At 38.7% G+C, this 14,484-nt stretch overlaps 6 protein-coding genes across 10 annotated transcripts; 3 read left to right on the top strand and 3 right to left on the bottom strand.

Moving 5' to 3' along the window:
* Window positions 1-839: 839 nt before the first annotated feature.
* LOC106408977 (auxin-responsive protein SAUR50-like) lies at window positions 840-1,743 on the top strand. Its single transcript, XM_013849669.3, has one exon. The coding sequence runs from the start codon at window positions 1,120-1,122 to the stop codon at window positions 1,432-1,434; it is 315 nt and encodes a 104-aa protein (XP_013705123.1). The 5' UTR covers window positions 840-1,119; the 3' UTR covers window positions 1,435-1,743.
* A 1,880-nt stretch (window positions 1,744-3,623) lies between these two features.
* LOC106411291 (bZIP transcription factor 29) lies at window positions 3,624-6,008 on the bottom strand. 2 transcript variants are annotated; one of them, XM_013852032.3, is made up of 5 exons: window positions 5,751-6,008; window positions 4,703-5,673; window positions 4,493-4,625; window positions 4,330-4,414; window positions 3,624-4,152 (listed from the first exon to the last, which is right to left on the bottom strand). In XM_013852032.3, the coding sequence occupies exons 2-5, from the start codon at window positions 5,590-5,592 to the stop codon at window positions 3,935-3,937; spliced, it is 1,326 nt and encodes a 441-aa protein (XP_013707486.2). In that variant the 5' UTR covers window positions 5,593-5,673; window positions 5,751-6,008; the 3' UTR covers window positions 3,624-3,934. The 2 variants fall into 2 exon arrangements, with proteins under 2 accessions (XP_013707486.2, XP_013707485.2); XM_013852031.3 differs by having other exon boundaries at window positions 4,703-5,677; window positions 5,751-5,993.
* Window positions 6,009-8,740: 2,732 nt separating this feature from the next.
* LOC106410750 (protein BASIC PENTACYSTEINE5) lies at window positions 8,741-10,623 on the bottom strand. Of its 4 annotated transcripts, none has more exons than XM_013851344.3 (3): window positions 10,413-10,525; window positions 10,123-10,275; window positions 8,741-9,837 (listed from the first exon to the last, which is right to left on the bottom strand). In XM_013851344.3, exons 2-3 carry the CDS (start codon window positions 10,138-10,140, stop codon window positions 9,007-9,009), a joined length of 849 nt encoding a protein of 282 aa, XP_013706798.1. In that variant the 5' UTR covers window positions 10,141-10,275; window positions 10,413-10,525; the 3' UTR covers window positions 8,741-9,006. The 4 variants fall into 4 exon arrangements, with proteins under 4 accessions (XP_013706798.1, XP_013706800.1, XP_048619425.1 ...); XM_013851346.3 differs by having other exon boundaries at window positions 10,097-10,275; window positions 10,413-10,518; XM_048763468.1 differs by having other exon boundaries at window positions 10,137-10,275; window positions 10,413-10,518.
* An 8-nt stretch (window positions 10,624-10,631) lies between these two features.
* LOC106410751 (V-type proton ATPase subunit c1) lies at window positions 10,632-11,958 on the top strand. The gene is made up of 3 exons (XM_013851347.3): window positions 10,632-10,847; window positions 11,198-11,483; window positions 11,603-11,958. The coding sequence occupies exons 1-3, from the start codon at window positions 10,772-10,774 to the stop codon at window positions 11,733-11,735; spliced, it is 495 nt and encodes a 164-aa protein (XP_013706801.1). The 5' UTR covers window positions 10,632-10,771; the 3' UTR covers window positions 11,736-11,958.
* A 6-nt stretch (window positions 11,959-11,964) lies between these two features.
* LOC106410749 (F-box/kelch-repeat protein At4g38940) lies at window positions 11,965-13,553 on the top strand. Its single transcript, XM_013851343.3, has one exon. It carries the CDS (start codon window positions 12,180-12,182, stop codon window positions 13,359-13,361), a length of 1,182 nt encoding a protein of 393 aa, XP_013706797.1. The 5' UTR covers window positions 11,965-12,179; the 3' UTR covers window positions 13,362-13,553.
* Window positions 13,554-13,705: 152 nt separating this feature from the next.
* LOC125590194 (defensin-like protein 90) lies at window positions 13,706-14,347 on the bottom strand. Its single transcript, XM_048763470.1, has 2 exons — window positions 14,055-14,347; window positions 13,706-13,932 (listed from the first exon to the last, which is right to left on the bottom strand). Exons 1-2 carry the CDS (start codon window positions 14,131-14,133, stop codon window positions 13,739-13,741), a joined length of 273 nt encoding a protein of 90 aa, XP_048619427.1. The 5' UTR covers window positions 14,134-14,347; the 3' UTR covers window positions 13,706-13,738.
* Window positions 14,348-14,484: the final 137 nt, after the last annotated feature.

The raw sequence follows: 14,484 nt of genomic DNA, 5'->3' as shown, positions 1-14,484 counted from the left end.
GAATCTAGCAATTTGTCTACCATTAGGTCCTATATATTAAAACCTATTGCAAAACATATATGGTACTTTCAAATCGCGTGATTAGCCTACATATTTTAGGTTAAAGAGATCAAGAGACATTAAATTTTTTGTTTCTAGTAGATCTGTATTATAGTCCGGTGATATAGTAATGTTGGTGTACACAATCAACTTAAGAGTTTACATTGTGGCTGCTAGTTTGTGATTAGTCAGAAACTCAGAATACCCACGACCGTTGAAGATTACCAACAAAAGTTATCATATGTAAACTAGAGGTAATTAAGTAAACATTTAACCAAACAGACTAAGGAGTACATACAACTTGTACTTATAGTACATATTCACATACCTCTTCGTACGTAGTTATGAAATATAGTTACCACATTGATATTTTTCTTGTTTATGATGATAACTAATGAAAGAGAGGGAGAGGAGGGACCATGGTGTCTTGGGGAGGACCAACAATGAAATTTAATTGCAATGGGTTTGGATCCCACACTGTCACATGCGTCTCTGTATCACTCTTCCTGCTTTTCTTCTCCTCCTTAAAAATAAAACTCTATATCCAAAACTATATTATATATAACGTTACAATATTACTAGTTATTCATAATATGCATATGAAAATATTGGAATATTTTTACTAATATTTAAAACAAATAAATTTCCTCATACTTCTTAGAGAAAGCTGCTCTAAATTCACATTTTTGTGATTTCCATTTTTCTATACTTCATATATACTATATGATAATTCACTCAAAATAAGTGAATTTATCCAGTTGAGGCACGAACCATTAGCTGTTTTGCTGAATTTTTCATTCGAAATGTATAATTATTTTGGAAGAGTCTTAGAAGACGGCACTAACCAAAATTTTAGATTATTGATAATCATTTGATCATATATTAATATAAAATCTGTATGAGATAATCAAAAAGAAATTAAAATAACTATTGCTTAGCATCCTATCCTCATCCTCGTCCTCCATAAATAACCCCCTTTCGCCACCTCTTTCTCACTAAACAACTCTCCTTTCTCCTTCAAACTCTCTCCTCACTCCCTCACTCGATCTCATCAAAAAATTTAACACTAAAATTAAAATAATGGCGGCAAAGAGATCTTCGAAGCTAACACAAACAGCGATGCTAAAGCAAATCATAAAGAGATGCTCGAGCTTAGGCAAGAAACAATGCTACGACGAGGAAGGTCTCCCTCTTGACGTACCAAAGGGACATTTTCCGGTTTACGTAGGGGAAAATCGTACGAGGTACATCGTACCAATCACCTTCTTGTCTCATCCCGAATTTCTGATCCTACTTCAACAAGCAGAGGAAGAGTTCGGTTTCCACCACATGGGAGGACTCACTATCCCTTGTGAAGAAGTCGTTTTTCTCTCCCTAACATCCATGATCCGATGAGATTGGAGAGAGTTTACATTATGATGAGGACTAAGATTTTTTTCTTTTTTTTTTGCCTTTGGATAAAGATTTGCTATCCAAATGTTTTTTTTTTCTGGACTAAAAACCTGTAAGATCCACATGTAGAAGATCATTCTCTACACGGATCATGTAAATATGGGGGGTTTTAGTCCGTTAGGTCGCCCTAAATGGGGTTCGTATTCGATAGAATATTGATGTTTTTAATGAAGTGGTGGCTTGTTTTTTTGTTTCATCTAAAAAATTCAGAGATGTAATGAGTCCTTTTAATAAAAATTGCTATCTCACTTATTATGTAATTAAGCAAACAACACAAAAGGGGACAAATCGATATGAAATAGTGGTATTCATCTATCATTTATTATTTATGTATGTTATATAAATCTGATTTGATTTCTCGAATCGTTTTATATGCTTATATTTGTTGGAAAGTGGTGATTTGCGCTTATAGATGATGACTGCAAGTTGAATATTGACCAGCATTTTTTGGGGTTCGAATCTTATGAACGTTCGAGTTCTTAATTTGAAACTAATTAGAATTGTTTGATCTTTGTATGAGCCTTCTTTTTTAGGTTTTGTTCACGGTCACGGGTATGAGTAAGTTTGTATTCGAGTAATGTATAAATAAAATTTCCATCCGATTCTCTTCCCTATATAGAGAATCATACTTATTAAAAACATCTGAACATTATACAAATAGATTACAATATATTATCAACGAGAAACAACAAATAAATCGATCCCACCCGTAACACTAAAGAGCGTCATAGACAACTCAATACGCAAAGCTTAAATGCATGCATTACAATGCATACTAAATTAAAAAAAAAAATACCACTCTAATAAGCAATTGTTTGTTCCCTTTCTAAATTAGGTTTATATTGCGACTTTGTGTTTTGACTATAAAAGTATAGTACGCACACAGATTATGAGTGGATTACTTCTTTAGGCGAAGCACAAGCATGTTTGTCTCTAGTAATTATAAGTTGGGGTCCTATATATATGATATTAATATATATGCATTTTAGGTTAACAAATTGAATGCACTTCTCTCTTTTCGTTTTTCTCTACGAGCCACAAATCGTATATGATAGCAACTACTCTTCCTGACGCACATACCTTTTTGGTTTTTTCGCCTACATACAACTGTTGTTTTCATCTGAAAGTTATATATATATATATATATATTATAATAGAACATTATGCTATATTTGTTGGAGAAAAGATCCACATCTAAAGTTTGGGTGATATATAAATAATAATCAGGTCATGATCATTAATTTTAAGATAAAAGTCTATAATAAATCCCAATTTAACATGGTATCAGAGTAGATCCAAATCCTACACTATTAATCCGGTCTAGAAAAGTGGTTATAAACACTATTATCTCTAGAGAATGTGTTAGAGAAAAAAATTCACATTCAAAAGTTTGATGAAACATAAGCAATTTATACAAGATTTGAATCAATCCGAGATTGATTTTATGTTGGAAACTATGATTGTCAAATTTAATAGTATTTTAAAACGATTTGTGTGCTGCGGGAAAACGTGAAGCCTTCCGGAACCTTTCCAAGCAGCAATTCCGGTATCCGCACCTGCTCATTCATATACATAGTACATTCCAAACTAAGAAGGCCGAATGAAGCGATTCAGTCAAACACGGGAGTGGGCCGAATCTTGTAATGGGCCTCACATCTCAGCTGATTTTTTTTGGCTTGGGTCAGAGAGTTTGCCAACTGAGCCAGCAACTTGTATATAACCGAATTCGGTTACAACTTACAAGGGTCCAAAAGGTTGTTGTATCATCTTCGTCTTCAACACTGCGATTTACAGAGGGGAGAGAGAGAATGAGAGTAGACACTTAGCTCATAGTGTTCTCACTGTCAAGGATCGGAAGTGATTTATCGTTCTAGACCTTGTAACTTGTATCAAAACTTGATTGATTTGATACTCTTTATACATTTGAGTGTATTTCGAGTTAAAGAAAAGTTATAGTGAGCTTGAGAGATACCGATCCTTCCCCAATGAGTAGTTACATTGGTGAACACAGGGGTGACCAGTTCTCTTGTGTTTTTTTTTTTTTGCGCTTTGATTCATCATCAACCAGCATTTCTCTTTTGTATTTAACGTCCGTCTACTAGACATGTAAATATATAGGAGAACAAACAACATAGAGACAACAATCAAAACTCAATAAAACAGCAAACAGAGAATCTCTCTGGCTGATGCTCAATCTCCATTACAACCATATTTTATCTACCATAAATTTTTTCGTTTTCTAAAATAATAATACTGTAAAATTAAACTTCTTGGACTTATGATATATATGTAAAAATAAATTCAACAGACTCTGCACATAAAATAGATAAGATATATGATATGTTTGACTGATTGATATGTAACTTAGAAAGAAAAAAAAAAAAAAAAACTAAAAGACTCCAATTCTTTGATCCAGCCAGCAACCTCAACAACTTGTCTGCTCCTATTCATTCGATTCAGGTTTTGTCGACATGGTTCCATTCTGCTGAGACTGGGACTGAGACTGAGGCTGCTGCTGTCTTAACTGGCTGATGTTGAGTTGCTGGAACATCTCTGCGTTGAGTGATTGCATCTTTGATCTGTCAGCCTCGTTGTTGTGGCTGCTCTCACCAATTGCCAGTTTCAGTCGCTGGACTTCCCCATTCAATGCTTCGTTCAGAGCTGCCACGGAAAAAAAAACAATCATTCTCTCTCTCACATAGATTGGAGATTTTTCAAACATAATGTGATATAGTTAGTAGTTGTTCTTACTAAGCTTCAAGAATATAGAAACTGAGATATGAGTAAGATCCATGAAGGATGAAATTGGTATAAAAATGAAGAGAAATGCATTATTACCATCGCGAAGCCGCGCTTGCTGCTCCATAGCTTGAAGACGAAACTTGAGCTCATTGTTCTGGTTTGTCAACCCCATCATATCTCTCTGGATCAAAAAAGATGGTTAAAAAAAAAAAAGAGAGACTAATCTAGGCGCTAAAACAAAATGTAGACAAAAAGGCACCTGCAAAAGGGTGAGCTGAGCAGACAAAGTAGTAGCCTCGGTCTGAAGAGTCTGCACTTTGTGTTCCAATTCCACTATGTACCGCATCTTCCTCTCCTTTGACCGCGCTGCTGACTGACGGTTGGCCAAGATTCTGAAAGAAAAACGAGAGAATCAAATTGCATAAACTAAGCTCATTAAAAAGTTAAAAAAAAAAAAAAAAAAGGGTACCTTTTGACACGCTTAGGGTCAGAGATGGCCATCTCAGCAAGTTTATCATTGGCCATGATCTTCTTCATCTCAGCTGCAGTGAACTCGCCGTTGTTAAACTCGATGCTAAATGCAGGAGCACGATCAACCGAATTGGTGGGGGAAACTTGCTTGAGGGAGTCATCAGCAAAAGAGAGCTTGTCCATGAAACAACTGTCGACAGAAACACTCCTGTAATGTCTGGAGGTAGGAGCAATGTCTCCTCCACCGGCTCTTCTCTTCAAGTTATTGTTGTTAAGATCGCCGCCGCCGCTCTCATTGACACTGCTGCTATCTCCCTCGGTGTCGCTATTAGTCTTGGTGCCGCTCGCTCTGCTGCTCTCCATATCATCCCGAGAAAGATTATCGGAGGCATCGATGTTGTCGAGATTCATGTAGGCAGAGAAGAGATCATCCATGTCTTCCTTCTTGACGAAAGGATTGGTCGAACGCTCCAAAGGTGTAGGAGGGATGGGAGACAAGCCGGTGGGGATATCGCTGTTGGAGCGCCGGTGAGATTTTCTGGGAGGCAGACACTCCCCGACGAGTCTGGTGAACAAGGAAGAAGGGTGGTCGTGATCGCGGAAGGGAGAAGGGCTCAAGGGAGGCAAGGAATCGAAGGAGAAGAAAGAGGAAGGCTGTGACATTGACCGTGAGTGGATCTGAGAGTAGGGAGATGTCGGAGGAACCCCCACTCGTTTCGAATTCGAATTGCCACTCTCACTGGAGAATTGAGCTGCTGCTGATGAGCGGATTAGATTATTAGGGTTTATTTCCACCTCCTGCTGCTGCTGCTGCTGCTTCGGAATTGAACATGAGCCCAATGATGAATGGTGTCTGTGGATCATCATATCAGTGTCTGTTTCTCCCATCTTCTCTTCTTCAAGATCCCAACAACGGTTAATGCTGTCCAATTTTCACCACTCCGAAAAAGATCCAAAGCTTTTTAAAACCTATCTATCATCACCAAACAACAAGAGAGGCTGATGAATCCTCATCACAAAAGAGAGCGAAATGCAAGTGGGCTTACCTCCTCAACTTCAACGCACTTCGCTTGAGATTCAATCAATCAATCAATCAATGGGCGCAAATGGCGAGAACCTCGAAATTAAAGAAGAAAATTGGGAAATCACAGGAGGGTCTATTTGTTTTTTCTTTTCTTTTCCTCCGCGATTTTCTCTCCCTTTAATTTTCTCGATAAGATGGTTAAAAAAGAAAAAACGAAAGAAAGAGACCACGACTTTTTGGACACGAGAGAGCAGCAAGATGTGAGACTAAAAAGAAGACACGGATGTCCTGAGTGAGTAAAATATTTTTACTTATCCATTCTGTCTTTTTATTTTTGTTAAGTTTTTACCCATTTATGTCAACTGTATCATTTTCTTCTCACCATAATCAGTATCGAATATCTCCATTACTAAATGTCAAGCTAATATATCTTATTTTTGAATATATTTTCATTATTTGATTACGGATTCTATTCCGATTTCCGACCATCTTTGACATTTTTTGCTTACACAGAAAGATTCTGTCATATGTATGCCGCATCATGTAAAAGCCATTCTTTCTATGTATTTCCTTACTTATTCTGCCTCTTTACAATGTATAGTATTAAAAAAAATAATACGTTATTGTAAGATTCGTTCCGGATTTATTTCGAGTCAAACTTACTGCTGCATCTAAAAGGAACATTCAAATTCCAATCCAACACAAACGACGCACAAAAAATGTTGGCAACCACCCCTAAATAATCTTCTTACCTATAGAGTATTTTTCAGAGTCTAACTAAGATCCGTTCACCGTGTTAAGGGTTGTTTTACAAAAATTATTGTTACAAAATAATTACTAGTTCTGATTTAAATTTGGCCGAACAATACAATTATATTCATAAGCCTTAAATTGCATGAACCCCACCACACAACAAATATTGACTCTTTTAACCCACCTCTCTCCATGTTTCTTATAAATATCTTCATATCGCCAATTATTTGATTCCAAGAAGACTATAGTATTTTAAGGGTTGCACCAAAAAAAAAAGAAAGACTAGTATCTTACTCATCGATGTACAAATAATAGTACAAACAAAATACGAACCAGCGTTGAAAAAAATGTTTCATCTCTCTGCGGGAGACCCATCATTTGTAAATAATCTCTTCCAGCACACATCAAATCTGAGAGATAGACGTAACTTAAACGATTAACATAGCCTATGTTTTTAGACAAAAAAAACTAGCGTTGAAAAACAATGTACAATATGCTCGAGTTTTTCGTCTGAATGATATTTTGGTTAACAATAGACGTAATTATAGCCGATGTTTTTAGAACAAATAATGAAATGTCTTTTTTTCTTGCTGATTATAAATCACAGAAAACGAAAACGTGTTAGTTGATTCATAATATTATTTGTGCAAAACAAATGTTACAATATATAGATGCTAGCTCGTGGGAATTGGTCAATTAATTGGATAATGGAAAGGCGTAACTGAGGGTGTAAATCACGTGGATTAAGTCTTTTTCATATTAGAAGCGGTCGTGTTTCCACTTATTAACGGTAACTGAACAACGCCTAATATATATGAACCGAAACTTAATTAGGTTGCGAATTCTAACATGATTCGTATATAAAACGGTATGACTTATGTTTAAAAATATGGGTATACATGACCATCTAATATAATAATATTTTGTATATGGAAATGTTTCCACTGATCTAAATGTGTGTCAAACATATTTACCAGAGTAATACCAAGTGGAACTTTGTTCTTCAACACACGTTAACTAATTTCACAAACAATCCTGCCAGGATTATCCTGGATCATAAATTAAGGGGTAAGACTAATGTTTTTTTTTGCTTGCGAGGTATTGGTGCATGATATATCCTAACATAATGTGCGTTCTTGATATTAGTTTGGCAAATGCAAATGCCGTTGGTCGCACGTCTAAACTTTGGAATATTAACTTTTGTATAAAAATGAGCACACTCTTTGGTGAGTCCACCTAATATTAACTTTGTAGTGAATATGTTCAACAACTCTGAAAAAAGAAAACGAAAAGAAAAATTTCAACAACGAATTTAGCCAGACACATATTTACCGAGTAAATGTAAATCTAATATCCGAAGAAAAAGTTGTACATATTTACAAATTAACAGTGCAAAAGATTAATTAAATTTGTTTGGCAAAAGAGAGAGAAAATAATGAAATTTGTAGGTTTCACTAAACCACATTATACAAATATTTTTGGATAGGTCAAAGCGGACCCCATATCTCTCTCGCTTATCTTTGAATTTAAATACAAAAAATTAGATGTAGCGACAATTCCGCCGATGGTAGCACGTGGTTTCTAGTACATCCGTTAGATGATAAGACAGATACATATGGGGACCCAGTTATATTATTTCATTATTGGACTCACTACGATACGTGGCGAATTCTATGAATTAAAGAGAGAGAGGTCATATCTGACGAGATCGAATTTGGACATGTAGGGAACAATGTATATTACTCCTTTTAACAACAAGCTTACAAGTGCAGATAAATAATCAAAACCTCACTAGGAGGATGGGTGATCGACATGATCGTACTTTGGTTATGCAATGAGAATGAAACTGTGCATTTTAGCTTTCTGGTAAGTATCCTGTGCACTTTTTCTTATTATTATTATTATTATTATCTAGATCAACCATAATCAAGAATTTTCACAAGACCTCCTTCCACAGACTAGCTAGCAACTTGCATGGAAGAAACAGCTATGATGATACATAGACCGAGCAAGATGAGAATACATGTAGAAAGATTAGAGACAAACGTTGTAATAAATGGATCCATTGGACTCTGGTATCGTTCCTGCCGTGAAATGCCATTCAAAGACAAAGGAATGCCTGAGCAAAACGTGCCAAAGCTGCTCAACGATTCTTGGGTGGGAGAGAGAGAGAGAGAGAGGATAGACTGAAGAATTTGTTAATGCCATTCGACAGGATCATATAAAAAAACATCCTGTTTTTAGTTGCAGAGTTGCGAGTTGTGATCAATCAGTTGAGACTTTGCTAAAATAAAATATGACATCATTCACTGGACTGTTTACAATTACATAAACACGAAACCAAGCCAAAACAATACTACTAAACATTTGGCATTAGCTGAACTATATAGACAACAAAAACAAAAATGAGTCTAAGCTTCATTCTTTCATCCCACTTTTGAACCTAATTGTTAAAAAAACGAAGAAGAAAATAGGGATGAAGAGAGAAACACACCTGATAAAACATAGTGGTTCATCAATCTTGGCTACTTGATAATGATGTAGCGATTCGTGCCATGCCTAGCCCAATAGTCCTTGAGATCAACCGGAGAGGAGAGGTCGTGCCCTTCACCAGCTAAACGGCTAAGTAACCTGGAGAAGACGTTTCCACTCATTTTCCTACCGCCTATTCGAGAATGCCGCTTGTTTGGCATCTGCGGGAGCGGATACTGAGACAAAGTGGTTGTGCAGCAAGACGATTGCCACCCGCCATTCCCCCATTTGTAACACTGACGAGCAGTCCCGGTGCAAGTGCACATGGGCACTGGCATTGTCGTCTCATCGAACGTGACAAGGTTTAAACCCACATCGTTACAGTCCCAATCCTTTCTGCATTTCTTCCCAGGAGAAGCAAGCTGACGGTTCAGATCTTCGCCGCCAGATTTCTTTCTCTTTGACCGGGCCGTTTCCTGTTTGCGATCTTTTTTCGTTTTGGTGTTGGGTGGTTCATGTGGAATGGTTGACAATGGGGAAGGGTTGGGCAAGTGGGTTTCTTCAGTGAAACAGGTTTGGTAGCCACCACGCTTTGCACAATCCAAAATGTAGTTGAGATGGTTTTCACGGTGTTGAAGAGCAGTTAAGGCATTTTCCCTCTCCATGATAGCATTATCTCTCTCAGAGATAGCCAAGTCACGTTGCTGAAGGGCTTCATCCCGAGCGGCTAAAGCTTCCTGCTTAGCAGCCAGGGCTTCGTTTCTTTCCTTGACGGCAGCGTCCCTCTCGGCAAGGATGGACATGATCTTCTTATTCATCACGAGAGCATTATGTTGCTCCTTGATCTGATGCTGAGGCATCATATTCCCACTGCAGCTTAGCTCCTGAGGGATAAGAAGAACAATAGGAGCAAAAAAAACGATATCAAACATTGAGAATAGGGTGAATGAAGAGTAAAAAGACAATGAAAAGATATCAATAACAGAAAGCAGCAGAGCAGTAATGAAGAATGCTATTAACGCATGTAGGGGAAGGTGGTTTTGCAGGATGAGAGGTCACAGTCGTTTACTAAGTGGAAAAGCAAAAGAATCCAAATGTAGACTTGAATCTAAGCACTTTACATCAATAACCATAGTTGAGCACCTGATTAGAATGTAATGTAGTATTACCAAAAAATCCTCACTCATCACTATAGTCGTAGCAGCTATCGAATCAATTCACTATTACAATTGAAAATCACCCCAAGTGAGTCACTCTCCCTCCAGGATATATGAGCAGCAGCAAATAGTTCGAATTTCAAATTGAGAGCTCCCAGAATAACCCTAATTCGAAGAAAAACAAAAGTTGGGGGGGGGGGGGGAAATCAAATTCGAACCCTATAATGTGTTCGATCTCAATCATCAAGCAGTACGTAACAAGCCTGAAAAATAAATAGTAAGAAAACGGATCGAAAGCTTACGGATTTCGCAGGAGAAACGAGTAAAGGCAAATCGAGAAAGATCTCGGGAGAGCCCAAGGAGGAGGAGGGGGAAGAAGAAGATAGCTCCACACTTAATTGACAGATATACCCTTTTAGCAGTTTCTAAACAGATACAAGAAGGAAAGGTTATTATCGTCTGTCTACAACGTGGGCCGAATAATGAATGAAGCCCATCTTCAGATCCCGACCCGACGTGTGGGCTTCTTCTTCGCTGGGTTTTGTAAATATATCATCGTCACCAATCGTAATTCAATCTGAGAGAAGAGGAGGAAGATCAGATTCCAGATTCCAGATTCCAGATTCCTGAGCGTCATCACTAAGATCGAGAATCGTCGGAAATGTCAACGTTCAGTGGCGATGAGACAGCTCCTTTCTTCGGCTTCCTTGGCGCTGCCGCAGCCCTCGTCTTCTCCTGTACATTCCATTCTCTTCTCTTTTTATTATTTTTTTTTTTTGTCTCATCTTTGCGCTTTGGATATCTCTCTCGAAGTTTTCGTTGTGGAGCGGCCCGATAAAGTTAACCGATCTGCCTATTCCTCTTCTTTTTCCCCTTGGATTTTGATTTGACTTAGCTATATTCAATGACTATCTGTTTCTTTCTCGGATTCTGGTTTAGGCATTGGATCAGATTCTTGTGATCTGATTTGCTTAGTTTTGTAAAATTCATATTGCTCATTGCCGTGGCTGGGAATAATAGATTTACTCAGTTACCCATCAAATTGGCTGACTTTCTTTCATCCTTTGTCAATTACTGTTTTGACTAGGCATGGGAGCTGCATATGGGACTGCCAAGAGTGGTGTCGGAGTGGCATCTATGGGTGTTATGAGACCAGAGTTGGTGATGAAGTCTATTGTCCCCGTTGTTATGGCTGGTGTCTTGGGTATCTATGGTTTGATTATTGCTGTTATCATCAGTACCGGTATTAACCCCAAGGCTAAATCTTACTACCTCTTCGACGGATATGCCCATCTCTCTTCTGGTCTCGCTTGTGGACTTGCTGGTCTTTCTGCTGGAATGGCCATTGGTATTGTTGGTGATGCTGGTGTTAGGTAATCATGTTACATCCCATCCTTTCCAGATTCACGACTTGTATGGCCTTCTCTCTTTGATAGTTCATAGCTTATGTGAGATGTCTCACTTTGCTAAGCAGCTTTGTTTTGATGGCCAGGGCCAATGCTCAACAGCCAAAGCTTTTCGTTGGTATGATTCTTATCCTCATTTTCGCTGAAGCTCTGGCTCTCTACGGTCTCATCGTCGGTATCATCTTGTCCTCTCGAGCTGGTCAATCCAGAGCCGAGTGAGAAAAGATACTGCGGTTCTTCTTGGATTCTGCGTTGATTCTTTCTTTGCTTTTTTCGCTCGTCTTATATTATTTCTCAGGTTAGTAGAGGGCCCCCCAGTGGTTTTGCTACTTGTTAAAAACGTACTGTCTGCACGAAACAAAAACCACCCTTGTGTTATGTTTGTAATATTCACTCTTATTTATATATTTTTGTCAGTCTAATAAAATCATAGAAAACTCAATTTGATTTCTTTATAAAACTCTTCTCTTCAGTTAACGTGTGTGAGCACATGTATTGAAATCTGGAGCCCAGGCCCATATTAGTTAGTCCACAACACCGACCGTATACAGTGATGACAAGCGTCGAAACCGTCTATCAGAGAAACTGAATCGAAAAGCGTTTCAGAAACTCTCGATTTCCTTCCCCTACAAGCCAAAGTCCGATCACACATATAAAATATAGATGATCAGCATCCTGAAAAAGCTAGGGTTTTATTGGAGCTTTGGCCGATTGTATGATACTTCGAGTATCAATCGAGACATGTCTTCTTCCGAAATTAGGGCGCAGAAGAAGCAACCGCCGTCTCCGATCTCTTCCCTCCCGGAAGAAATCTTCGTCGACATCGTAGCGCGCGTCTCTCGATCCTATTACCCGACTCTCTCCCAAGTCTCCAGGCGTTTCCGATCGCTCGTCGCTTCCCCGGAGCTTTACGCGAGACGATCCGTCTTGGGGCGCACGGAGCAATGCATCTACGTCGCCATCTCCAAGGATCAGACCTCTGACATCCACTGGTTCACTCTCTGCATCAAACCTAACGGAGAAGGAGCCTCCGGCGGCGGAGCGAGTGATCATCGACTGGTGCATATCCCCTCGCTCCCTCCGATGCCTCTGCAAGGAAGCTACGTCGCCGTTGGCTCTAACATCTTCGTGATGGGCGGATTTCAAGATTGGAGCATCACCTCGAGTGTCTCGCTCATCGACTGTCGATCTCACACGGCTCAGCCTCTCGCCGACATGCCCAAGGCGGTCGCTGGCTCCGTCGCGCAGGTCATCGACGGCAAGATTTATGTGATCGGAGGAGCAAATGGTCACTCGCCGATGAAGTCTAGGTCGAGAACGATGATGGTGTTTGATACAGAGACGGAGGTTTGGAAGCTGAAGTCGAGGCCAGATTGGGAGCAAGGCAAAGTGTGGTTTAGTAGTGTGGCGATGGGAGGTAAGATTTACATGAGGACTTGCTACAATAGCTTCGTTTACGATCCCGTTACCAGTACAGATTATTTCGTGGGAGATGAGGTTCTGCACTCCAAGGAGTGGTTGGGTTCCTGTGTCATAGACGATGTCTTGTATTACTATGACGTTCGTGGCAAGTGTTTGAGAGCTTATGATCCTAAGCTCAGATCTTGGGGAGTTGTTAAAGGTTTGGAAGGTCTATTGCCTCGGGGCTGTTCATGGTCGAAAGCCGCTAGTTATGGAGGTGGGAAAATGGTTCTCTTCATGCAGACGGAAGAGATCTGGTGTGCTGAGATTGCCGTAGAGAGACGCCAAGGAGGAGAGATTTGGGGTACAGTTGAGTGGTGTGAGGTTGTGCTGGGTGGCAACTTTCGCATTATGGATTGTGTACCTGTAGCTGTTCTGCTCTGATGTTCTTCTTTCTTGTGTATACAAAAAGGATACTAGTATAGTAGTCTCTTGGTGCTTGTATGAATGTGTGCTTTAAAACCTCCCTTGGGATGTGTTTCTCAGACGTGTCAATGTTTGTGTCTGGTGGGCCTATTTTACATTTGTGAATTCACTGAATCTAATCCTCATCATCATGATGTGTTCTTGTGTGCTTATGAGTTCTACTGAATCTTATACCGAGTGATTCAATGCTTATTTGGGGTTTATTTTCACACCAACTTTGACAACATATGGTGAATGAAAATCGCTAAGACATGATCAGGTAGAAGAGATGAACTTTTTAATACTGTTTGGATGAGACAGACGTAAATAGTTTATTGTAAAATTCAAGTATTTGTTTATGTAATCATATAAAAATGAAGATTGGATATGAAAGGATGTTGACATGCTTTAGAACTGCATTCGCAGCAACAAGCACCGCCATAACTATATGCTCGACAAACCCCTCCTTTGGGGAACCCCATAGACTTGCATTTTGCATCGCACACCAATGTGTTTGTACACCCGTCCTTGTTACATTTGTAATATTGTCCTAATTGTTACATAAACACACATTATCAATACATTTACATACCAAAATCACCAATTTAAGTATACAAAATGAAATTTTGGGACGTTCGAGACAATCAAACGTTAAACAAATAGATACGTCACCTGAAATCATAGGCAAAAGGATGAGAGCAAACACCACTAAGAAGGGTAATTGAAGAAATGAGAACTTCTTTGCTGCCATTATTTGTTTTCTGTTTTATGAAAAATGTTGGGAAAAAACTTGTAAGCAATTGCTTTGTGAAGAGAACTAACCTCGTATATATATACAAATAAATATCCATGTTATGTAATGGGTTTTTCCATAACAGAAGCTTGACTGTTAACTTTTTTTTATTTGACTGTAAAATTGGTCAACAGATTTCATTAGATGTTTCCGTTTTAGATTGTGTTTACATGTTAATTTTAAGTTATTTTTCTATAACAACATAATTTACGGATACTAATATTGACTGATAGATACATCAATTACACAACGTTGACTCCTTCAAAATCAAAAAAAAAGGAAAAAGAGAAGACATAAAAGAAGATATAC

Source organism: Brassica napus, chromosome C7, assembly GCF_020379485.1.
Source record: "Brassica napus cultivar Da-Ae chromosome C7, Da-Ae, whole genome shotgun sequence".
Lineage (NCBI taxonomy): Eukaryota > Viridiplantae > Streptophyta > Magnoliopsida > Brassicales > Brassicaceae > Brassica > Brassica napus.
This window is presented reverse-complemented; position numbering and strand designations above follow the sequence as displayed.